The 24,250-nt window shown below is 41.1% G+C and overlaps 3 protein-coding genes across 4 annotated transcripts in view; all 3 read left to right on the top strand.

The window, feature by feature from the left end:
- LOC308317299 (E3 SUMO-protein ligase PIAS1-like) overlaps nt 1-5,713 on the top strand; it is a 44,368-nt gene extending 38,655 nt beyond the window's left edge. For both annotated transcript variants that reach the window (XM_080766193.1, XM_080766192.1), the window contains 4 exons: nt 837-1,077; nt 2,133-2,272; nt 2,939-2,979; nt 4,108-5,713. In XM_080766193.1, coding sequence (XP_080622319.1) covers nt 837-1,077; nt 2,133-2,272; nt 2,939-2,979; nt 4,108-4,473 — 788 coding nt within the window. In that variant the 3' untranslated portion in view covers nt 4,474-5,713. The remainder of the gene's footprint in view (nt 1-836; nt 1,078-2,132; nt 2,273-2,938; nt 2,980-4,107) is intronic.
- Nucleotides 5,714-10,873: 5,160 nt separating this feature from the next.
- LOC308312703 (mortality factor 4-like protein 1) lies at nt 10,874-19,985 on the top strand. Its single transcript, XM_080759396.1, has 12 exons — nt 10,874-11,032; nt 11,698-11,744; nt 12,743-12,810; nt 13,012-13,098; nt 13,572-13,652; nt 13,800-13,825; nt 14,155-14,246; nt 15,553-15,654; nt 16,133-16,221; nt 16,989-17,161; nt 18,609-18,693; nt 19,314-19,985. Exons 1-12 carry the CDS (start codon nt 10,993-10,995, stop codon nt 19,396-19,398), a joined length of 975 nt encoding a protein of 324 aa, XP_080615522.1. The 5' UTR covers nt 10,874-10,992; the 3' UTR covers nt 19,399-19,985.
- A 2,576-nt stretch (nt 19,986-22,561) lies between these two features.
- uacab (uveal autoantigen with coiled-coil domains and ankyrin repeats b) overlaps nt 22,562-24,250 on the top strand; it is a 47,242-nt gene continuing 45,553 nt past the window's right edge. Inside the window, exon 1 of the mRNA XM_080758911.1 lies at nt 22,562-22,734. Coding sequence (XP_080615037.1) covers nt 22,687-22,734 — 48 coding nt within the window. The 5' untranslated portion in view covers nt 22,562-22,686. The remainder of the gene's footprint in view (nt 22,735-24,250) is intronic.

Here is a 24,250-nt window from a genome sequence, read left to right as displayed (position 1 = left end):
AGGGCAGAATGAGGACACAAGCAAAAAGGAAAGAAATGTCCATCCCCCTTCCTTTCTCTCTATTTAATGCATGACAACTGTACGGCGTGCTGCACTGTCTGTCTCCATAGTAACAATCATATCTCTGACAGTTGCCACAAGTCTACGTACATGCGTCCGCGTGTGTGCTGTATTATAATCCATAGTCAACTTTACAGTAGCCTTTCCATTTCTTTTTTTCCCTGTGATAAATATTGCCTGCTATCACGAGATTGCATTTGATACTACACGCTCATTAGTCATTATTACCCAGTGGTGGAAAAATTACTCAAATGCTTTACTCAAGTAAAAGTATTAAGTTGGCAATGTCCGGTATTCAAAATGCACTTGAGTAAAGGTACAGAAGTATTTGTATGAAAATGTACTGTACCAAAAGTAAAAGTACTCTTTTATACAGAAGTTTTCAAATGTATAAAAGTATTTTGAAAATAGCCGATCTACAAGTTCAGCTTGTGAGCTTGTAGAGCGGCCATGTATGTAATCAAAATCTATAAAGTAACTAGAAACTAAAGTGTTCAAATAAATGTAGTGGAGTACAATATTATGATCTGAGATGGAAATTACGAGCTTGTATAGGTCTGCTATTTTTGAAAAAAACGAAGAACGACTGACATAGAAACATAGCTTTTTCAGAAAACTGTCATTTTCAAACAGACATTTTCAGAATGGGTTAAGACATTGACTGAATTATTATAGTATGATGATGTACAGTACTGTACTTGAGGACATGTATACTTAGCTCCTTTCCAACCACTGTCATTACCTCAACGTGCCCCTCCCCCGTTTCCACGCTCCAGGCTCATGTCGGACATCGTCAGACCTGGAGCAGCGTAACTCGTCCTCGTCCAGTCACAACGGCGGCGGCGGCAGCTGTAAGAAGGTGCAGGTGATTGACCTGACGTTAGACAGCTCCTCAGACGACGAGGGCCAGGACTCGTCGCCTCCACCGCCGCCCGGCGGCCACGCAGCGCTGCCTCCTCCGCCCAAAAGGAGCTGCCCCTCCTTGTCCCCCGCGCCGTCGCCCGGAATGAACAAAGGGTGAGCCCTGCCCCGACACTGTATACTAGTGTACATGGTCAAATGGTCAAAGTTTCTTGTACCCAACAAGTGACAGTGCACTAACCATATTGTTGCCCATTCAATTTCCGGACAGAGACATGTATTGCAGGTCTTTCACCCTCTCTGCCTTCAGCTTCTTGTCTTTATAATATCTAATTATATATACTGTATATATATATATATAATGGTTTACCCTAGCCTCGGTCCCAGGCTTACTTATCTGCGAAAAGAAAAGCCTGCTCGTAAGGTAGAGAAGCTATCGGCGGATGTATCCTCCGGAACAGCCGTCAAATGTATTTCCCCTGGATACGATATTTTCCCCGACCAATAACAACACTTGTTTCATTCGTGGAGAATGTAAACTGATTTGTAAAGCATCAACGTCATTTCCTTGGGCAATACTTCCGCTAAAGTCCCGCAACTTCCGCTGATCGTCTTTTCAGCGTAGGTCTTGCCCAGGGTGGGTTTACACTGGGAATCTCTTCGGTCTGTATGGTGGTGTTTCCGAGCCAATCACAGCGATGGGCAGGGTTGAACCAGAGTTTTCAATCCTCCACACGGTGTGCATTTTAACTAGTTATGAGATTAATATGGTTTTCAGTGTACTGAATCATTCAGTACAGTTAACTAAAACGTTTCGGGTCAAACGATTCGTTCAGTTCGTATACAGTGCTTGGCTGGAGCGTAGTCTGGGTCAGTCAGCAGAACACGTTCAGTCAACTGTCCCCTTAGGCTATGGGATCTATTCCTGCAGACATTGGCATCATTTGTCATTACAGTTGGTCTTTAACAACAACCGTAGTTCACTGTAGTCTGTACTCTATTTCTCATAGGCTACTTCTCGTGTTTTTATAACTCTCAAGGCCGCAACTACTCGCAAATCCTTGCAACAAAACAAACCACACCAATGCAACTCCTTGCAACTGCCATTGGGAATAATGGTTGCAAGTAGTTGCATGTTGCAAGTAGTTGCATCTTGCAAGGAGTTGCATGGCGACTAATTTCTCTAATTGTCTTTCTCCACACGTCTTCAGAGTGTTAAACCTGCATCACCAGGCGTCCCCCGTCAGCCGGACTCCCAGCATGCCGTCTGTAGACACAAACTACATCCCCCCTGTCCCCTCTCTTATCCAGGACTACAGATCCTACTACCATACCCCCAATGATCTGTCAGGTAACACACACACACACACACACACACACACAGAACCAGCAGTGATCAGATGGCCAGTGTAATAAATAAAAAGTTGTTCCGATCCAGTCCACTATGTTCTACACTTCACTTCCTTAAACGCAGTCTTAAGTGATATCTTTCTTTCTCTTTAGTAACGAGAAAATACATTTCCAGATAGGTTGCCAAAGAGAACCCATTCATCTACTTCAATTATTATATTATATTGTTCCAATACAGCATTTGTCTGCTAATTGTTTAGTTTCCATCCATTTCACTTGATCAATCCTGTATGAGTTCTCTCATACAGGATTGATCAGTTACTCCATAGATCTTCTATCTTTGCCGAATGTTCACCACAGAATAGGGAAGCTAGAGTTCTTGTCATTTACTTTCACAGCCATGTGACCGTGAAGGTTTAACATGCATCCATGTTTTCACCCTCCTCAACTCACTCCACACACAACATCAACCTCAGCTGGAGAGAAAAACAAAAGGCCAGCATATCATATTTTGTCACCAGTCACCACTGGAGCTGATGATGGACACCCTGTCACTCCTGGTCCCATGGCCACTGACCACCAGCACACCAGTCCAAAAGCAGAAGAATATTTATACTCAATGATTTATGTTGATCCTCAATGCAAACTTTGCCTTTTTGATTTACAGATTTGAACTTCTTCTCTTTTCTTCAAGGTGACAACCAGCAGGTATGTCTGTCTCTTTAAGAATACACTGAGAGTTCCTTAGAATGAAAGCTTAAAATATTTGCATCAGTAAATGCTGGATTCAAATGAGCTAGTGCATTTTCCCACTAGCTAACGCTTATACAAAGGTTTATTTTCCTCTGGCGCCTTTTTTGGTTTTGATGGCTTCCTATAGATAGAGACAGTAGAGACAGGAAACTGAAGGCAAAGATGGGAAATGACAGACAACGGGTCTCCAGATGGACTCTTACTGGGCATGTTGTGATTGTGGTTGACATTCTATCTACCGGTGGGCCTCCTTAATGGATCTTTATTTACAAGGACATCCACATTTAAAACTGACCTAAAAACATAGCTGTCCTCTCACATTATTATTTGACTTTATTATTATTATTTGATAATTACAACTTTGAAAGCCAATTACGGCCGAATGGTATGGGAAATCAAATGTCTATCAAAAAGCTCATGTGTACCATTTTTGTGAGATTTGGACAAAATCTGTAGGAGTAGCAAAAAGTGGATTTTGAACTAAATGGACTGTATTGGCGAGTTGCGTCATGATCTAAGCGTGCCAAAGTTTTGGGGTTGCCAAATAAATAAATATAGGTGAACAAACACTATAATGTGTTGCTAACTAATAAGCATGGGCATGTAGCCCCCTACAGACAGCTGTATTTACAGGATTTTCGGCAGAAGTTGAGACAATATTGTTACATGATTGGTCAGTCAACTGGTTTGACTAGCAACAGACTAGCCAATCGCAAGGAAGGGACAGAGAACATCTCTTCCCCTCTTTCTCTCTCTCTCTATCTATGCACGCACGCGCGCACACACACACACACACACACACACACACACACACACACGCACACGCACACACACACAAACAGACACACAATACTGAGTACATGTATATATATGTGAAATGTAGCAATTTATTTTAAAATTGTACATATTGAACATTAATACAGTTTAATTATAGTCTATCATTCACACCACACACAATGAGCACTGGGAAACATGTTATGTTTTGTCGAATATCGATACATTCTCTTTTAATCTTTTTCCGAAGCCAAGCCCCACTGACCAGCGTTGAGCTCAGCTCACTGGTGTTTACTATACTCTTTCCAGCATTACAACATGGTGATGGCAGCCGCAGCGGCTGCCTCGGCCTCCGAGGACCACGAGCTGCTTCTCAACCGCTTTCTGCCCTACGGCACGTCTTCGTCCGCCTCCCAGCTGTTCCTGGACCAGTCGGGAGCCTCCTCGGCCGCGCCGACAAACGGCGGCGGTGGCAGCAGCTCGGGCAGCAGCAGCAGTCTGGTGTCGTCCAGCAGCCTCCGGGACACTCACTCCTCCACACATTCATCCTCTCACTCCGTCACTCACTCTGTCACGTCACACGCACACCCCGGTGTCGTAGCGAGCCGCGGCAGCACTGAAGCAGCAGCGGCGGCTATTTATGGCGGGATACCTGACGTCATATCGTTGGACTGACCCGCAGAGAGGTCACAGACGCTCCACTGGATCGAGCTGTGAAACTATAGACAGTCCTGTCGAACAATTGGAACAGGACGCGGTCGTGGGCGAACTCGACTGGCCCAGTGACAGGGTCGCAAGGTACAGTTGTGTTCCAGAGACTAGACCGGTCCAAGTTATCAAAGTGAAATGTAGGGCGAGTTCTTGAAACTGTGTGCCGAGACTGCCTCAAGAGGAGCGTTGTAGTCTAAATGGTTGCTGTGGATGCACCCTCAACTACACTGACTTGGGTTTAAGAGGGTAGAGTTTTGGACATTGTTTATATGCTGACTTAAGATCAGCAACCTGTCCAAAGTACGAGGCTTTACAGTATCTATGAAGTTGCTTCTCTAAAGGCTGTACCTAGATCAGCGCTATGCTGGCAGCTTGCACAAACTGCAAGGATGCTAAAATATGGAGGAGGAACGCACTTTTTTCTTTGTTTTTTAAATGAAAATGAGGAGTGACGCCGTGTACAGAGAACAAAATATATTTTCCTCTTTTACTTTTTTATATTAATTTGAGACATTTTCAGTCAAGTGATATGCTTCTATTGCTATTTTAGAGTGGAGAATAAGGTTCCCCCCCCCCCCCCCCAGCTTATAGCCTACATATGCCTACAATGCCACGTACAACAACTTTAGTTCTCCTTTGGCTATATCTTATTCCAGTGTAACATTGCATTACCTCTCAATATGACATTTATTTTAATTCTTCACCTCTCTGTTGCTTGCTCACTCGCTTGCTCTCTTCCACTCTTTCTTTGTTCTGTTTCATGTTTAAGGTATAGTATTTCTGTTTGTGTTTTCCAATGAGAAAACCTTTTCAAAGCTTGACTGTACTGTTTATTCATGTACTACTAATTCTATTCATGGTTTTAAGTTATGTATGATATTTAAACTGTTATTATATGCATTCCCTTACACCTTCAGGTTGATGGTATGTGGAGTGTGTAGATCGATATCAGCCATTTCTGGTTTGGATTTAAATTTTTAATTTTTTCACTCTTTTGACTCCCAAACCAACTTACAACATCTCTTTTGCTGTCACTGGTTTTGCAGAATTTGGTGATAATCACATTTTTGTTGTTTTTTATTCTTTTTAAGGTTCAATGTTCAATTGTACATGCCAATTCAGAGCTTTTAGTTGGATGAATAATATTTATCTTTTTTGCACAATGCCAAAAATGACACATGGTACATACAAAAACCATAACTATTTTCTGAGTGCAGTTGAGTCTGTGTGCGACTGTTTTCAGCCCACTTCTGTTTGTTTCAGTTGGTCATTTCTGTGGGTTACACACTGGCACTCCGAAGCCTGCTGTTCCGACACACCGGCATTCCAATGTGCTCATTACTAAACCTGTCTCTAACCCTAACCGCAACGCGGAAGCCATGTAGTCAGAATGGTGGGGCGTCGGAATGCCACTCTGTTCCCATTTCGGTGTCTGTAATGTCGGTACATTAATTTTTTGCCTGGAGCTGGAAAGAAATCTTCATGGCAGTCGATCTGTTCAGGCATGGGTGGACTTTAAGGGAGACGGGCCTCCATCAGATTTGTTCCAGCTATCCCGGGACTGATGACCAAATTCAACTAGTGCCTGCCAGTATGCATGCTGAACAGCATGCTTTTAAACAGATGGGCAGTAAATATTTTTAAAGTCTAAAATAACATATTCAGCGCACAACCACCTTCACACTCCGGTACATCTGTTGCAGGTTACATCATCAGAGTAGGCTTTGATATACAGAAGACTTCGATTGACTTCAAATAGCTTTTACCTTTGGGAAACATTCTCTTTTGAACAATGAGAAGAAGTAATCCCACCATCTCTCATTTGATCAACATGAAAGGTGACGTGGGAGGTCTTGTCCTGAACAAAACGCCAGCTGGTTAAAAATACAAGACTTTTGTCTGGAGTGTAGCTCAACGACTTGAAACTGCTAAAGTGAGATTGATATTTTCGGTAACTTATTGTTTTAGTCACCTACAGGTTGGAAAATACAGGGTTTGCTTGAACTGAATGTGTATACAGGGATCAAGACTAATGACTGTGGTGTAGAAAGTCATCTAAATATTAAGTCTAACCCAAATAGATTCAGTACTAACTAATTGTGCTGTTGATGTTGACAGGATAACCTTTTGCCCTTACAGAAAGTTTCAAACTGTAAATAACCACTATTTTGTGGGCTTCTCTCCCCCTTAATTCTTCTCTCTCCCTTAAATCGTTAGCTACATTTCACTAAACTGGTTGATGATAGAACATGTAGTAAACATATGCTATTGAAAAGATAGTAATGTGTGTTACAGGGATGTTATTTCTTTTTTGTAGGCTAACCCAGAATTTACCTCGGCCATGAGATCTACCTGCACATCTCCAATGGAGGTTTTTGCATTGGGTTTTTGCATAAATTAAGAAAGCTCTGTAGCTACAATCTGGTACTCATTAACGAATAACACATTATTTTAACCGAGCTGTATGGTAAAGTATGTTAATACTATATCATTGGAACATTATCTGCAGTGGTTAGAGGTGGTCTCCCTAGCCTCTTCTGGCCAGTCTGGTCTCAGACTCCCTACTTTTTTTGTAAATATTTTTTTGGCGTTTTTGCCTTTATTGATAGGGTACAGTAAAACAGGTGGCAAAGGCCGACGGGCTCGAGACTTGAACGCCATCAGGCTGGATTACCGGCCTAGGTGCCTGGACCGCTGCTCTGGTGTCGGGTAGGATACCTACTGATTGAAATGAAGTTATTTATTAAGCAGACAGCGCACCAGATTGAACACTATACGCACTGCCATCTTTACTGTAGTTAGTACATATTTGTGATAATTACCTAAAAACATTGGAAACCTGGCGAGAGATCCCATTGTGAACCACGCTTCGGGGTTGTAGGACTGCAAACTGTAGCACTCATTGGCCAACCAAAAACTGAATGGATGTGTCCAAGGAAAGGGTCTTGGCTTCTTACCTAGCATCCTTAGAGCACTTCAATGAAATCTCCTTGTTTATCCTCCTTGCACTCTTATCTGTCAGCCCAATGCAAAGTGACAAAGGTTTGCATAGTTGAGCCGCAAAATGTCAAACTTCAATGTCAATTTACATCAATGTCTTTCATTAGCTCAAACTTAATGCAGGAAGGTATTTGGCTTGAGACAAACTTCATCTATGATGAATTGTTAAGAGGTTATGTACTATAATGTGTAATTCGATAATTGACCTTGACACAAATTGCACCATATGTTACAGTAGATATTGAGTTAGAGATGTAATGTATGTAGAACCACTATCACTTTGCAGCTCAATTAATACGTGGGGAGCTTTGTAGCCAGCCTCCAATGGAACCCTTGTTTAAACAAAATGCTCTTTCTCCCTCACCCCCTCTTTTTCTCTCTTCCTCCTTGTTCATAATTTATCATCTGATCTGCTTTTTATGGGCACCAATCCAAGTTTCTAATTGGGTTTTAAACCTTTAAAACAGGTCATTATGGTTGTATATTTCCTCTTCCTGTAGTGCAGTATTTTATTTATTCTCATACAGTATATAATTTCTTTTTACACGTTTGATATCTGTGTGTGGCTGACTGGCTGTGTGCGTGCGTGCGTACGTGTGTGTGCGTGCGTGCGTGTGTGTGTGTGTGTGTGTGTGTGTGTGTGTGTGGCGCACTAGAGCACTAGATACCGTCACTTAGGACAATGTTAAAACAATGTCATATTTTTTTATGATTTTAATTTTATTTAATGTTCTCTATTGTTTTTTGCCCACTGTTTTCACAAAGTAGTGTTTTTTTCATTCATATTTGTCACAGGAATATTTATATGTATTGTCTTGGGAGATGTGCTACTGTATGATAACATGACATGATCAAACAGTCCTAACCCTAAAAGCCACAATTCAAAAATGTATGACCAATATTTGGGTACAGTATGTGACTAGATAACCCTGGTTTATGAATGCATTTGATCACAACTATTTATTTGAATTTGTTTTCTCTTGTGCACGCCTTGATACAGTGCAACAGGTATAGTTGTGTACCTGCATGTGGTCGTCTTGGTCACAGATGAAGTGAGAGTGCAGACCATGTTGAATGTGATTCCTTTGAACTCTACATATATATTAGGGTCTACACGGAATGGCCTTATTGTTAGTTTCTCTATCCCAACCTGTAGCCTATGTTCATGGTAGCACCCACCACACCCCTTGGTTTATTGTCTGCTTACCAGAAAAAAATAATCTCCCCTCTCTTTCACTTCAAACCTTTAATACTGGTTTGTGTGAGAACATTTCAGGTTGGAGACAGGATAATTGTCTTAAGTATTTGCGTTCAAGCGTGTTTTTTGTCAGTGATAACTGTTGTCAGATAATAGATGAGTAGAGGACCACAGGGCTGTCCGTTGTCATCTTAACCACTATCCAACCTTACTCCACACAGACATAACCACAGGTGTATTCTGAGTAATGTGCAATGTATTTCACATCGGAGGTGCCTGATTGGTCAAGTCTGTATAATACAAAGTTAATTCAATTAAGCACTTATTCTATGCTTACCATGATAATTTGTTCTAAATCCACACAAGCAAAGTTAATGAACACAATGCAGCTCAATTAGATGCCAATGTCATGATGTCTCAGTCACCTTGGATAAAGGGAACCGTTAATGTGTATATTGTATCTGTGGGAAACTGAAATTGTCCAAACGTGGGAGTTTGATGTCTGTCTGTATGTTTGTATGTGTTCATTCAGAACAAGAGAAGAAATTAACTTATATATTTTTAGAAAATGAAAACTGTACTGTAAAAAAAATATATACTTGGCCATTATAGAGTCCCATTTTAGGTAAATAATCTCAACGTCGGACTCTAGTCTACATCTGCACTCACTGCCTTAAAGTCACAGGTTCTGTTTTCATAGCTCCAACTGAACAAATTCAAAAGGCTTCAAAGAGGGCAAAGATAAGACGGTGTACAGTAGACCATTGTCGGTTTGTATAAATATACTAAGTAAAAAAAAATATTTATTACCTGCATTGAAAGAAATTGTTTACTTACTGAATGTTACCTGTTTATGTAGAAAAGTTTAGATGTAATAAAATGCATTCTGTTATTTCTGCCATTGTCTTGCTTTTCCTGCTCCTTTTAGCAGATCATGCATTGAAACTTGATCATTAATCAAGGTACAATCACACATTTACTATGCAGAACCGCCAATCCGACCGCTATGTCTCTCTCTCTCTCTCTCTCTCTCTCTCTCTATATATATATATATATATATATATATATATATATATATATTATACACACACACACACACACATACATGTGTGTGTGTGTTATTAGTGTTATTAAAAGTTATTTTTGATTTTATCTTTCACTTTTAAAGGACCACTTCATCACTTTTCAACCTATCTTCATATACTAGGTCCTCACTAATAATCATGATAAAATGGCACCATTTTACTCTGTCTGTGTCTCATAGGAGGGCTGTGGGCAGTTCAGAAACGCGTCCACCAGTGACATCATCGATGGGGAATCCAAGCTAATGGAGGGTTTGCGCATGCTTAAAGTGGATGGTACATCGAGTGGCAAAGCAACAGGCAAAGTGAGTTTAACATTGTTTAATGTTGTTTAATTCAACTTTTCTGTGTGGATGGATGGGCTGTCAGGGCCAGAAAGTAGTTGTTTGCCACTCAGTTTAGGCATTCCTGCATAACTTCCGGGTTTGATGATGATGTCAAAACTGCAGGCTTTCTAGTACTGAAAAGTTGCAATCCGAAAATGGAAGCCATCGTTCTCACGAGATAATACAGATCTATTTTATATGTAGGCCTATTTATAATAAAATATTTAAAAAATATATTGTTTAAAAATAAATCTGCCTAACAATGATGTCACTGGTGGACGGGTTTCTGAACTGCCCACAGCCCTCCTATGAGACACAGACAGTAGAAAAGAAAGTATGCCATTTTATCACTATTAGTGAGGACCTATGAAGATAGTGGTGAAGTGGTCCTTTAAGGCAGCTATATTTAACACAATTAAACCATTTGCATAATGCATATTCATGTGCTTTTTATTTTATTTATACTGTTTTTATTGTCTGTTCTGAATCTGTACTTACTGTCTCAAAATCAAAGTCTTTATTTTTTTTCATTCGTGTGGTGCTGACTGCTGATGCCAGCCAGGACTCGGATAATTGTATTTTATTTTACATACACGTGGATCTAATTTCAAATCTTGTATTGTCTCAGACTCAGAGCAGAGGGAATGAAAGATGTACCAAATCAACGAGCTTTTCGAGGACTCCCTGAATGCACCACGCACCACGCACGCACGCACGCAACAGACTTGACGCAGAACAGATCGTCGCTCTGATGACGAAGGAAGGAAGGAAGGTGGACTGGTCTGCTGCGCCCTCACTGTTCAGTCTGTCTGGAAGAAATGAAATCTGGCGATGCATGAATCTGATCATTCAGAGATCCGTTCAGTTGAGTCTGTGAATGGCGCCGAAACAGGACCCTAAACCTAAATTTCAAGAAGGTGCAGTATCGTTTCTACTTGAAGAAGGCGGTCGCCTCACACACAGCTCACACAGTGTTGTCTGGACGGGGAGGGGGCGGGCTCAGGGTTGTTATTGTTTCTGCAGCCTAGGCTCGTTGTGTTGCTGCCCACTCTGTTCACAACAACTGCTGCTATTTACGTCACATTATTTGAGCTCCACTCAGCTGCACGTGGTGTTATTGTTGTTGGCCATCAAATAAGTGTAGAGGCCATTTTTCAACGTGCACATTAGTTATATAGAATGCAGTCATAGCGAAGAAGATAAGCATTCGACACCGTTAGCTATGCTAAAGCCTCTACGACTTGGGCCCTGCCTGCACTCCTGCAGAACACTGGGGGGCACCATTTAAGAATATATGTATATTACAAACGAGGGCCAAATACATATTGGCTAAAACACATGTGATTGCAATTAAGGCCCAATATTTCTACAACATCCTGCACATTTTAGTTAAAAACCTGATGTCCAGTAGTAATTTAATAAAGCAGAAGTTGAAGGGTACATTTTGGCTGACATTAACATACCATACATGTTTACGAGAGCGGGATACCTTAGTTGGTTATTAAATCACAAGTTGAGTTTGTAGGGTAACAACTCTGTATTGGTCAGGTTTGATTCCAGCCTTGTCTGTCTCTCGTTTCAGGTGAAAGAGTCCTGTGTTTTCATGGGCCATTGCTCTATGAAGCGAAGGTTTGTTACAGCATGTGCATGAACAGCATATGTAGGCCTATTACTAAGTGTTACAGAACGTGTATTACTGTGTGTGTGTGTGTGTGTGTGTGTGTGTGTGTGTGTGTGTGTGTGTGTGTGTGTGTGTGTGTGTGTCTGCTGGGAGAGATTCTTTTCCCGGTGTTTCGCCCAGGTGGACAGAGTTTTGGCATAGTTTCTGTGAGGGTTAGGCAGGCATAGTTTAGGTGCATAATGTGGCATTATGTGGGCAACACACCAATGAAATAATATCTCAAATGTACGAGTACACTAAGATGCTTTACATGGGGGGCATGAGAAGACAACAAACTATAATAGGGGGGAGAAACACTAAGAATAAGGAAGCTGTGGAAAGCAATATTGAAGAGGTGTATTTTGGGGGCTTTGGAGGGTGGGTGGCTGGGGGCATCTCAGAGTTTTGTGTGTGTGGGGTGGGTGGATGGGGGCATCTCAGAGTTTTGTGTGTGTGGGGTGGGTGGATGGGGGCATCTCAGAGTTTTGTGTGTGTGGGGTGGGTGGATGGGGGCATCTCAGAGTTTTGTGTGTGTGGGGTGGGTGGATGGGGGCATCTCAGAGTTTTGTGTGTGTGGGGTGGGTGGATGGGGGCATCTCAGAGTTTTGTGTGTGTGGGGTGGGTGGATGGGGGCATCTCAGAGTTTTGTGTGTGTGGTGTGGGTGGCTGGGGGCATCTCAGAGTTTTGTGTGTGTGGGGTGGGTGGATGGGGGCATCTCAGAGTTTTGTGTGTGTGGGGTGGGTGGATGGGGGCATCTCAGAGTTGTGTGTGTGTGGGGTGGGTGGATGGGGGCATCTCAGAGTTTTGTGTGTGTGGGGTGGGTGGATGGGGGCATCTCAGAGTTGTGTGTGTGTGTGTGTGTGTGTGTGTGTGTGGGGGGGGGGGGGGGGGGTGGGGAGTCTCATACGGTAATACATTAAACACAAATTATAGGTTATGAATGATGAGTGATTTCCTATTTTTCAGTGTGTAAAGATCAGTATAAAGGACAAGCTGATAAAGTACTTCATTCATTACAGCGGATGGAACAAAAAGTAAGCTGGCTTTGATACAGTGATTTCTGGGGGCTTGTCTGTTTTTCTTTTCTTAAAAACAATAAATACATACCGTACTTCAAGACTAATGACAATACAGTATATATATAATTGGTAAAATCTTGGTAAATCGGTAAAGGTATGTCATTTTCAATGGGACTGGGTGTCCAGATTTAACATACTTTATCATTTTCTTTTTAGCTGGGATGAATGGGTTCCTGAAAGCAGAGTTCTCAAATATGTGGACAGCAACCTTGCAAAACAAAAAGAGCTTCAAAAGGCCAATCAGTAAGTCTGCATGTTTGAGGGATAGGACATATTGCCTATATCAACTACAGCAACAATATACATCCAGGCTCAAAGGTTAAAACATAATAAAACACATTATCTATGTAGATAGTACATATGATTTTATTATTTCCTATATTATGAATTCACGTTCATATTGCTGTTCAAATCACAGAAACATGTCACTCAACAATAGTTTTTTTTCCTTCTTTTCCTTTTTTGTAAAAATAGCATTGAAATCAAATATGACTAGAAGTACATAAACAAAACTATAATAAACATCCTGTTGGACATATGCATCTTCACATCGCTGTCATCTGCATTGTTGAGTTGTTTGTATAGTACAGTACGGTATAGTACATTATTATTATTATATTATAAATATTCCATAGCTGTGTTTACGGTTCATATTTAACTTAAAATGTACTACAACATTGACTGTTTGGTGCTGTGGCATGTCATTGTTTCTACAGGGATCATTATGTTGAGGGAAAGATGAGAGGTATAGCACCAAGTAAGAAGATTGCTGCTGTGCAGCAGAAAAATGTTGATCTGTAAGTACAACTCCCTTTGTTACCTCTCTCTTTTGAATGTTGATCTGTAATGAAATGTTGATCTGTAAGTACAACTCCCTTTGTTACCTCTCTCTTTTGCTCAGTTGGCATAATATTGGAGTAACTAATTTTATTGTTGCATTGCAGGAAAACGAAAAAGAATAAACAGAAGAGTAAGTGGAATCTTTATGAACTAATGAGATGTAAATGTCCCCAGGACATTTTTGTGTTATCCTTTTAGCCTTAATGTCTGACTGTACCACATGCCGTTTACATGATTTCTGACTAATGAAGTATTCATCATCAATCAATGCATGAGAGTGTTTCCATGATCCCACCTTATATCATGCTAAAGTAAATATCTATAGACGACATCTCTATTCGTCTTAGTTTTTTGGATGTATTTGGATGGTGATCCTGTTTCATTTCATGCTTCAGATAAAGCATGCAGTAGAGACTTACTGTTAGCATTAACCGTTAGTGTATTTGTGATGTTGCGTAGCCCCATCTGCTGGTGAAGGCACCAGCACAGGAGGAGAGATGCCACAGGCACCAAGGAAGAAGCGGGCTCGGGTTGATCCCACCGTGGAAAGCGTACGTATTATCTCTTAGCGGCCATTTTTACAGCTGCAGCGTTGAGTGAATGTTTACAGTGCGAACATTCCGAGGTTATAAGTGACAGCCTGACAGTGTGTCATCGTGTGTGTACAGCGTCTGCTCCAGAGGTGAAGAAACGGAGTGCATGAAAGTAGTGAATATTGAAAACGCAGTTTGAAACTATCAGCTGTGGATGTGAAATTAATCAAGATTGAGCAACTACATGACCTATTTTATATCCTAAAATGATGAGGTTGTTTACAAATAAGCTGCCAGAGACGAGCAACGATTGTCTCTACTTCTCTGTGCCAACAGCTCTCCTGGCTGAGCACAGCAGCTGGCCTGAGCCGCTCGGAGCACCTGCAGCACCGGAGCTGTCCCTGCTCTCTACCAACAATACTGGGGATCATAAATTGTTTACTGTATGTTGAATGTTTAGTTGTCTATCTATGTATCTAGTTTAAAATGTTATTAATATTCAATCATACTTCTAGTATGCAGCAGTCTGCTTATGTCCATCTCAAGTTTGTGCCAAGGCCATGCCCGGCCAGAGCCCTGGTTGTCCGAGGAATCAAAGCCAGCATGTGCACACAGGTGGCGACCTCATTATCACAGACAGGGGAGAGAAGGACAGGCGTTCGATGCTCGTCTCCGACAGCATTGCTATTATTATTTATACATTTTAAATAGGCCATGTTGCTCAATTTTGATTATTTTCACATCTACAACGGCTAGTTTAAAACTTTATTAATATTCACTACTTCTGTACAGTAGACCATTTTTGTGTAAGTGTATATGCCTACTCCACGCCTATTTTCAGAGCACAGTGCACCCTGATTAGCTTGCCGCTCTGTGGTAAAGCGATTTTTTTTGTCTCTGCGTGGGAAAAACGGTGTTCGTTCGTGAATGACTTCACATTGAAACTCAACACATTCTCAGAACGAGGCAGTGAAACAACGTTGCTGATGTGAATTTGGCGTTAGCCCTGTGCACAGCATCAAAACCTATTTGTCCTGTCTGGCAAGGTCAACAAGCTGAACTGATTTTATATCATAGCAAAACCAGCCAATTAAGGCATCTTTCTTTCCATTGTGTACTGTAAGAAGATAGACACTAAGCAATATTTGGTTTTGTTCTTGTGTGTTCTTGGTTTTGCTCTTGCTCTGTGTCTGACTCAGTCAGTAGGCAGGTTTCCCTGGTAGTTAGAGAGGCCAACGGTCTTCACACACTATAACTGGCTCTTTCTTTCCTGATAAAAGCATCAGCCAAACTAAACTTTAAATGTTTGTGTCTGCGTGCCCAGGAGGATATGTTCACTAACCGTGTGGAGGTGAAGGTGAAGATTCCCGAGGAGCTAAAACCGTGGTTAGTAGACGACTGGGATCTCATCACCCGACAGAAACAGGTGACTACTACACACACATACAAAAGGTCTGCTCACAATGCAGGATGGTTTTGGGTCATGGGCTATGTTTGGTTTTTGTTTACCGGTACATGTTTAGGTGGATTTACGTTACTGTTAACCCAGTACCCAGTTCAGTAGTTCTCACACTTTCAAGATTTTCCACAGATGTTCAGTGAAGCACTGTGAGATGTACCCTGTACAGTATATCTGCTATTTTTAAATGGCCAACGCTAAAAATCTATAATGATGCTTTCCCCATTTTTTATGATGTTTCTGTGCCAATTGCATTTACTTATAATATTAATAATAAAGGCCAAGTTGAGTTCACATATTAGAGGTAATAAAGTTACATTTTAGTTCACATCACCACCTGTTATAGACAATGACTTACAGCATTTTGATCTGGCTTCATATTGGATATTGTCTAAATTATGGTGTTAGTGTTTTAGTTATAAAGAGCAACATTTGCTGTTTGCAGCTATTTCACCTGCCGGCTAAGAAGAATGTTGAGACCGTCTTGGAGGACTATGCAAATTATAAGAAATCGAAAGGAAACTCAGACAACAAGTAAGCAAAAATAGCACCCTATCTGCCTTCAAAGGAAGTAAGTAAAGTAAATGTAAGAAACCCTTACATATGCTGCCAAACTAAAGTATTTTTTTTAGCCATGTTGATTATGGCTAGCTATCTTGTCATTCCAGTGGAAGACAAAACCTTATCAAATGGACCATGCACATTAAAGGACCATATTGGCATCATTATGTGACATTGTGTGTATTCACATCTTTGTCCATACATCGTACATAAAAATAAAACATTTCAGTTAATGACTTATTTTTAGATTTCATACTACAATGTTCTCAAAAGTTAAAATGTTACCAAACTTACCTTAATTAATAGTTAATTTGGGCTAAACATCAGTCATGGATGTTTAAATTCAGTTTTTAAATACTTTTCTCCATGGACTATTTTGGGTTGGATTTTTCTATTCAAACGACAACACAACTGACCAAAATAACCACGCAACGACATTAGCATTTTGTAGATATCTCGAGAAAATTTTAAGTCTCCGCAAAAAAAATTCATACCGTACTGAGATGAACAGAATCCAATGAATTCCTCGGAATGAAAATATTCAGCAGTAATGTCAAGTGTACCATGACTAGTTGTCAAAGAGCTGAATGTGCCAGACTACCGGTATGGTCCTTTAATACCTTAACAAATTGTATAGACCTTTGAATTTTCAAAGTTATCTTTTCAATGTGCTATATATCCTTGAATGCTGCAATCTCGCCTGACTGAATAGTGTGGTTTTATGTCTGCCCTCAATTAAGGGAGTATGCTGTGAATGAAGTGGTGGCAGGGATCAGAGAGTATTTCAATGTCATGCTTGGCACTCAGCTGCTCTACAAGTTTGAGAGGCCCCAGTATGCTGAGATCCTGGCAGACCACCCAGACACACCAATGTCCCAGGTCTATGGGGCACCACACTTACTGCGCCTTTTTGGTAGGCTAATTAACACACGCACGCACGCGCACACACAGTCCACTATTATTAGCATTGTATCACTGTTACAACTCAGCTCTTGAAGCAGGACAAAGATGGGAGATAGACATATTACTCTGGTGTGTGGTGACGAGTTTGGCAACATCTACTGTTTCATCAAACATTTGCGTTGCTGTTCAAAATTCCCAGTAATCCCGCATCACATGACTGACCATGGAATTCTCACTCGTTCTCACTCCCAACTTGTATTAGGTTGACGCATCAGTAAAAACATTTAAAACAAGGCAGACGCACTGTTAGAATTTAGCCCTATGAGGCACGTCCGAGCGAAGTGCCAGCTGGGAAAGGGCCCGTCAATCCGACGTTCCAATAATCCGACGTTACTAACCCTACCCCTAACACTAAAGCCAACTCCACATTGTACAGATTCGTTCACGATTTTGCGTCGGCAGGAGACTTCCGACGACAAGCTCCCGTTGCTTGCTATATCACCTTGCCGACGTTTGGTGACAAGCTAGCTTGCCAGATTTTGTGTTGATTGAGTGAAACAAGCAACCAATGAAAACAAGCCCAAAAGAAGCAACCAGTTTCACCACTTGAGCCCTAGCTATTACATCCGCTATTTTCCAAAACAATCATGAAAGCAAGCCCAAATAAGCAACTACACTTCAGAAATAACCCCAAACTAAAGCAACGGGCAACTTTGAATAATTATTAAGCTACATTACAGGAAAACTAGCCCAAAGTCGCTTATAATAAGCAGAACTGGCAACTGCCCTGCAGGCTGCTTTTTGCAATTTGCATGGGGAAAAATAATGTTTTGTCGGGCAATAAAAAAATCAGTCACCTTAAGCTAACCGGAATCCACAGGTGACCGTGGTGAGTCTTAACTGGCCACATATGTCGGACTATTGATCTAAGGGCCTGTGCCGATTGGTGCAATGTCTACATCTTCCGACTGCGCTGGTTTGAGTTGATAGGCTTCATAAATTATGTCATCCTTGTCAACATGCGACGCAACAGGGGAGCCTGTCGCACCATATTATGATGACCTGGATGTGAGTGTGAGAATCTGTTGATAGTATCAATATTAATACACACACACAGACGGAGCCAATGACCTGGGTAATACATAGTGAAAGTTACTGCACCATGAAGGATGTAGTCATTGTAGTGCTCTGTTTAGGACAATCAACTCCAAGAATATAGCCTGGTAAACGACCTCGGTTGCGGAAATCGCATTTTGCTGATATCAAATCATTTCCATGGGGAAAAGCCACAATGTCTGAAAAACTCCATGGTCAACTGTAGGTTCAAAATTGTACAATTGGTAAGTTTTTAGATAATTGCTCTATCACCTGACAAAAGCCAAACAGTGTCATTTTGTATTTGATTGATCTCAGTGGCAAAAATGCCATGTTCTTTACATTTGGTGTGCCCCTCACAGTTCGCATAGGAGCGATGCTGGCCTACACTCCTCTTGATGAGAAGAGCCTGACTCTGCTGCTAAATTACCTCCACGACTTCCTCAAGTAAGACTCCACACGATACAGGAGATTGAGCCAGACATGACTCATGTGCTACATAACATAACATATTAAACTTATTATTATTAAACCATTCAGGATGGGAATCCCTTTTGGTGTTTTAAGCATTATGTTATACTTTAGCTATTGAAAAATGGCAGATCTACGAGCTTGTACATCTGCTATTTTTGAACTCAAATCTTTGCTTCTGGGGTCCTTGGAACAACATATTTTCAGACGGGGGTCCGCAGCCAAATACAGACTATTCTGGGGGTCCTTGACATGAAAATGGTTGAGCACCACTGACATAGAAACATTGTTTTTTCAGAAACCATTTAGGATTTAGAAGCCTTTTTTTTTAGAATCGGCCTCAGGTCTAAATGGGTTAAATATATTGTGTTAAGTTTTTTTTAGCATTGCTAATGCTGAGCTTTGAGTCACATTTGGATGCATTTGAAGAGCACTGAAGATTTCAGCTGTAAAGCCTTGATCTTTAACCTGCGTTGGCAACCTGTTAACAGCTCCCACAAGCAAGTGGCAGTGGCAGCAGCCTTCAGAATTCTTGGGCTTTGTTTGCTGTTTTTTGACCTACACTGCAGTGACAGTTGTTCTTTAAACCTTCTCAGGTATCTGGTGAAGAATCTGTCCACCCTCTTCAATGCCACTGACTATGAGGTTGCTCCCCCAGAGTACCACCGCAAGGCTGTGTGAGAGCACGTGACAACCCTGACACACGGCGCCCCCACTCCCATATCACAATATCACATGTACAATAATCACAACTACTGGTCTGAATGGCAAGCCAGGCAAATTGTTTCTTCTGAACTCATCTGTCGCCTTTTCCATTCACTCAGGAGTTTGTCACAGTCTAAAAGCCGTTCCTTACACTTAAGGAAGTCAAATTAGTTTTGTCAATGCACGTGCACACACACGTGTGCACGCACACACACACACACACACACACACACACACACACACACACACACACACTCTTCCTGCCATTGAAAAGCGAAAAGAAAAATATTTTTCTCTCCTAACTAGATACTGTTTTAACAAAGTACAGTAGTTCTTTGGTGGCTTTTTGTGCATTCCACCGAATTGATTACTGGCAATGTTGCATGTGTGTATTTACAGTATGAGTGTTCCTTCCTGGAACATAAGGTGCAATTTTCTTGCCAAATCATAATGTGTTTTTACTAATCAAACCTCAATGGACCCATGTGATATAGTGTATTTGTTAGTTAACGGTAGCTCTTTTTTTTTTCTTCTTTTTTTACAATAAAGACGTTTCTACTGTTTCGGCATAGTCTTTCTTAAAGGTTTGTATTGAATAGCTTCCACAACATAACTGATGCAAAGGCTGACTTCTAAATGCCATTTGCTGAGGTGCACTCACCCATTCATCGAGTGGCTGAGGTGCACTCACCCATTCATCGAGTGGCTGAGGTGCACTCACCCATTCAGCAGCTCCTACATTGAAGAGTGTCTGAGGTGCACTCACCCATTCATCGAGTGGCTGAGGTGCACTCACCCATTCACCAGCTCCTACATTGAAGAGTGTCTGAGGTGCACTCACCCATTCATCGAGTGGCTGAGGTGCACTCACCCATTCACCAGCTCCTACATTGAAGAGTGTCTGAGGTGCACTCACCCATTCACCAGCTCCTACATTGAAGAGTGTCTGAGGTGCACTCACCCATTCACCAGCTCCTACATTGAAGAGTGTGAGGTGCACTCACCCATTCACCAGCTCCTACATTGAAGAGTGTCTGAGGTGCACTCACCCATTCACCAGCTCCTACATTGAAGAGTGGCTTAATTTTCTCCAGGTAGGTCTTCCTGGTTTGTTTCCGTTGGTCGAGGTGATTCGCCAGCTCTGCTCTGTACTAAACTCTCAATTGCAAATGGTTACATATTTGTTTTTCCTCACTTAACCCATTCTGACCTGAGATCAGATTCATACGAGGTTTCCACTGGACAACACACTGGTCTTGATTAACCCATTCTGACCTGAGATCAGATTCTAAAAAATGTCAGTCGTTCTTCGATTTTTCAAAAATAGCAGACCTACAAGCTCGTATATGAGCTTGTAGATCTGCTATTTTTCAGTAGCTAAAGCACGACATGATGCTAACGCCAAAATGGGTGCCCGGTCAGAATGGGTTAATTTGACACATTTCTTAAAACTTAGGTTCATGCTCTCAAAACAGTGCCACTGCAAAATGACCCTTTTTTTGTTGCAGATAACCTCTTTATTTTATATAGGCCTACACCTGTCTCATACACCTGTACACCTGTGCAGTGGATAAATAACGGGTGCATAAGAACAAAAGATTTAAAGATTCCATTCAACGCTTCATTGCAAAACGCTGCTCGCCCCTCCTGGAGAAGATGCTTTCGATCTTTGTCAGAAAATTGTCCATGATGTTCCAATGTTTGTCCAAGGTTTGAAAGATTGATTCTATATTTGTTAACTACGCAGGTGTACTAGCTTCATTGCACTCAGAGTCGACGGGGGCTAAGAGCTCAACTAGAATATATAGAGTATAAACCACCGTTGGCAAAACTATAAAGCTATATGTTAAGAAAATAATAGAGATTTTGTTAAATCTGATATAGTATGAACTAAGACTTTGAATAGCCTAGTTCCCTTATTCCATGTGTCTCCATTCAAAGAGATGCTTGATTTCACTGGCTGTGCCGAATCCATGGCAACTGTTGCTATGGTGTTGTAGACGGGTGTATGTGAGGGCAGACAACATGTGGTGAAGTATTCTTTGAATGATGTTGATTGAAACACTATGGGATTCTTAGAACAATGCACCCCAGAACAATCCATTCCTGGCAGTTCGTGGCATTTTACTTACAGTACATACAGTTAAATCCTAGAACTGTACAAGAAACCAGTTGATACTAGGTAAGGTTTTGCTCTTAACTTATTCGTTTTGTTCTCATGCTAGCCCATCCTTTTGTGTACATGAGGACTACAACATTTTTTTAAATCGTTTTTTGTCTACTTTTACAGTTATTTATATGAAAGGAGTATGGCATTCTATGCATTATTATCAATGGAGCAGGTTTGCTTTTAGTTTTATCACAAAATATCACAGTAGTGTTCATTTACACTGTACAGTAACTGGCAGTGAGTGATCAGTGTACAATGTAAGTTGTAACAACAGGCTAGTTTTAATTGTGACATTCAGTTCTAACAGGTGTACCTATCTCCCCATTCTCTGTCAAATGAAGAGTAAAAAACACAATGAGCCTTTGATTCAAATAATTGACAAAGTGAACTAGCCTGGGGAATCGGGATTAAATAATAGTCATTTACTATCACAGTTCATGTTTCTGCATGGCCACACAATTTACAAGCAGAGTGTGTGTGTGTGTATGTGCGCGTGTGCGCGCGCGCGTGTGTTTGGGCGGTTGGTGGAAGCTGAGAACCAGTAATCACATAAGCATGATAAAGGGGTGTAAAAGGATCCTTCGTGCAATGAATAGTCCTGTTATATTCTATTGTGTTGTGGAATTCTATTCTAATTGTGTTGTATGGTGTAGTAGGCTACTGCGCAGCATTCCACAAAACTGTATTTGATTCAGATCGCAGGACAGTGGTTTATTCAAATGTATACCTTGCCATAGCTTCTTCCCCCTTCAGGTAACCCTGACGTCATAGCATTCAGGTTGTCCTCCTGTGTTGTCCCCATGGTGTTGTCCCAGGATGTCTGTCTGTAGAAACTCTGACTAGGAAGTCCCTCCCTCTGTCACAGCCCATTGGTCCAATTCCAGAGACGATCGCGATGTTCGCCGTTTAATTGGTTTAGAAGGATGTCCATCTAAAAGTAAGCCTAGTAGTTTATGTTGGGGCATCAGGTGAAACTCGCCCAGTACGGTGGGAGAAATAAAAGTTATTCCGTCTTTAAGTTTATAAATTAGTGTTTTCTGTTTATGGTTGTGCTTTAGCTTTACGGCTTATTTAAGGTCACGGAATAACTCACAATGAAGAGCCTGAAAAATCGACTGAAAAAACATGAAATCAACATCACAGTAAGTTGAATTATGGTTTTGTATGGTGGAATTGTTATGCCACTGATCAGTCACCAGTGATCACAAGTTGTGCGGTGGGTTTATTGAACATCATGAATGTTTGTACCGATCCAAACACATTGATCTGGTAACTTTACGCTGTGTATACTGACACTAGTATTCAACCCATTGTTAACGACCACGTTATCCGACACGTCTCCCTCCTCCGCTGGAGTTTATTTGAAATTATCTTCAATCTGAACTGAAGCACCTGCACTTGACCAGTGAGCTATGTTTTACAGAGGCAGAAGAAACACCCTCTTATTGTTATAACTTTTTTGAATGTATAAAATCTGGAGAAACAATGTAAAAGACAATAAATTAAGTACTCAACAGCCAGCGCCTCGGAAAAAAACGTGCTTGATAAATCAGTGCAAGTTGCAGCTACATTCTTCAACTTAATCTCTACTCCGTAGTGTCTTTCTGTGTAGCTTGCCGACAAAAAGCAGTATGGTTCTGTTCGGCATGCGACACCGTATAAATGCGGCATGTTAGTGAGGTAGCCATGACCCCATTGGACGCAGTAAACAGCCATGCATTCTCGTGATCTTCTTTTGAAAGAGGGTTTAAGAGTAGAAACACCCTAGACACGCCTGGCGTCATGTTTTGACTTGTCGAGGTGTGAATAATTTAAAAAAGAGAAAAAACGGCAGACTTTTATAGGACAGACTCGTATTTTTAACCGCATGTGATGTGTGTTAACCCATTCCTTAAGTTGTAGCATATCTAGACTGTTGTTCCCTTGCTTGCGTTGAACCTGCTTGAACATACTACATGGCAAGCATTACAAACCACTGAACCAGCTGTGCCATATGAACTTATAACTGTTAACATATTGTACAATTTGGTCTGTCCTTTGTTGTATTTCTAGGCGGCTTGCGTTACAATTCAGTTACATATCTAGAAATTAAGTCAAATGAGCTGTTGTGTGTGTGGAGAGAGAAGCCTTTCACTTTCAGAACACTATTAATGCTGCAGGTGGCATAACCAACTCTCACCCTTCAGAACTCACCCTCTCACCCTTCAAATCAGAACATCACATTTCTAGGCTAGTTGGACAATAACTATTTATTTTGTAGATAGTTGGCAATTATATTTATAAAAAAAAGTGCCCACTGGGTTACCAAATAAATAATTATGGCATACAAATGATGAACACATATTTGAGGGGTGGTTTCTTGCGCAATAACAATAATATTTATTTTGCAGCTAGTTTTGAAAACCTGCCAACAATTAAATGAACTCACTTATGTAAATGCCAGAGGCAAACTATTTAGAAAATAACTTTGTGTGTGTGTGTGTGTGTGTGTGTGTGTGTGTGTGTGTGTGTGTGTGTGTGTGTGTGTGTGTGTTATCATCAGCAGAGACACTTTAAATTTTCCTCAAAAGGTCAACACTGAGAGCAGTAGAGCACTTCTATTTAACCCTCTTATGGCCACCCTAATTAACAGTGGATTGTGCCTTCTACCTGCACTAT

Source organism: Protomyctophum bolini, assembly GCF_963924005.1.
Source record: "Protomyctophum bolini genome assembly, chromosome: 1".
Classification (NCBI taxonomy): Eukaryota; Metazoa; Chordata; class Actinopteri; order Myctophiformes; family Myctophidae; genus Protomyctophum; species Protomyctophum bolini.
This window is presented reverse-complemented; position numbering and strand designations above follow the sequence as displayed.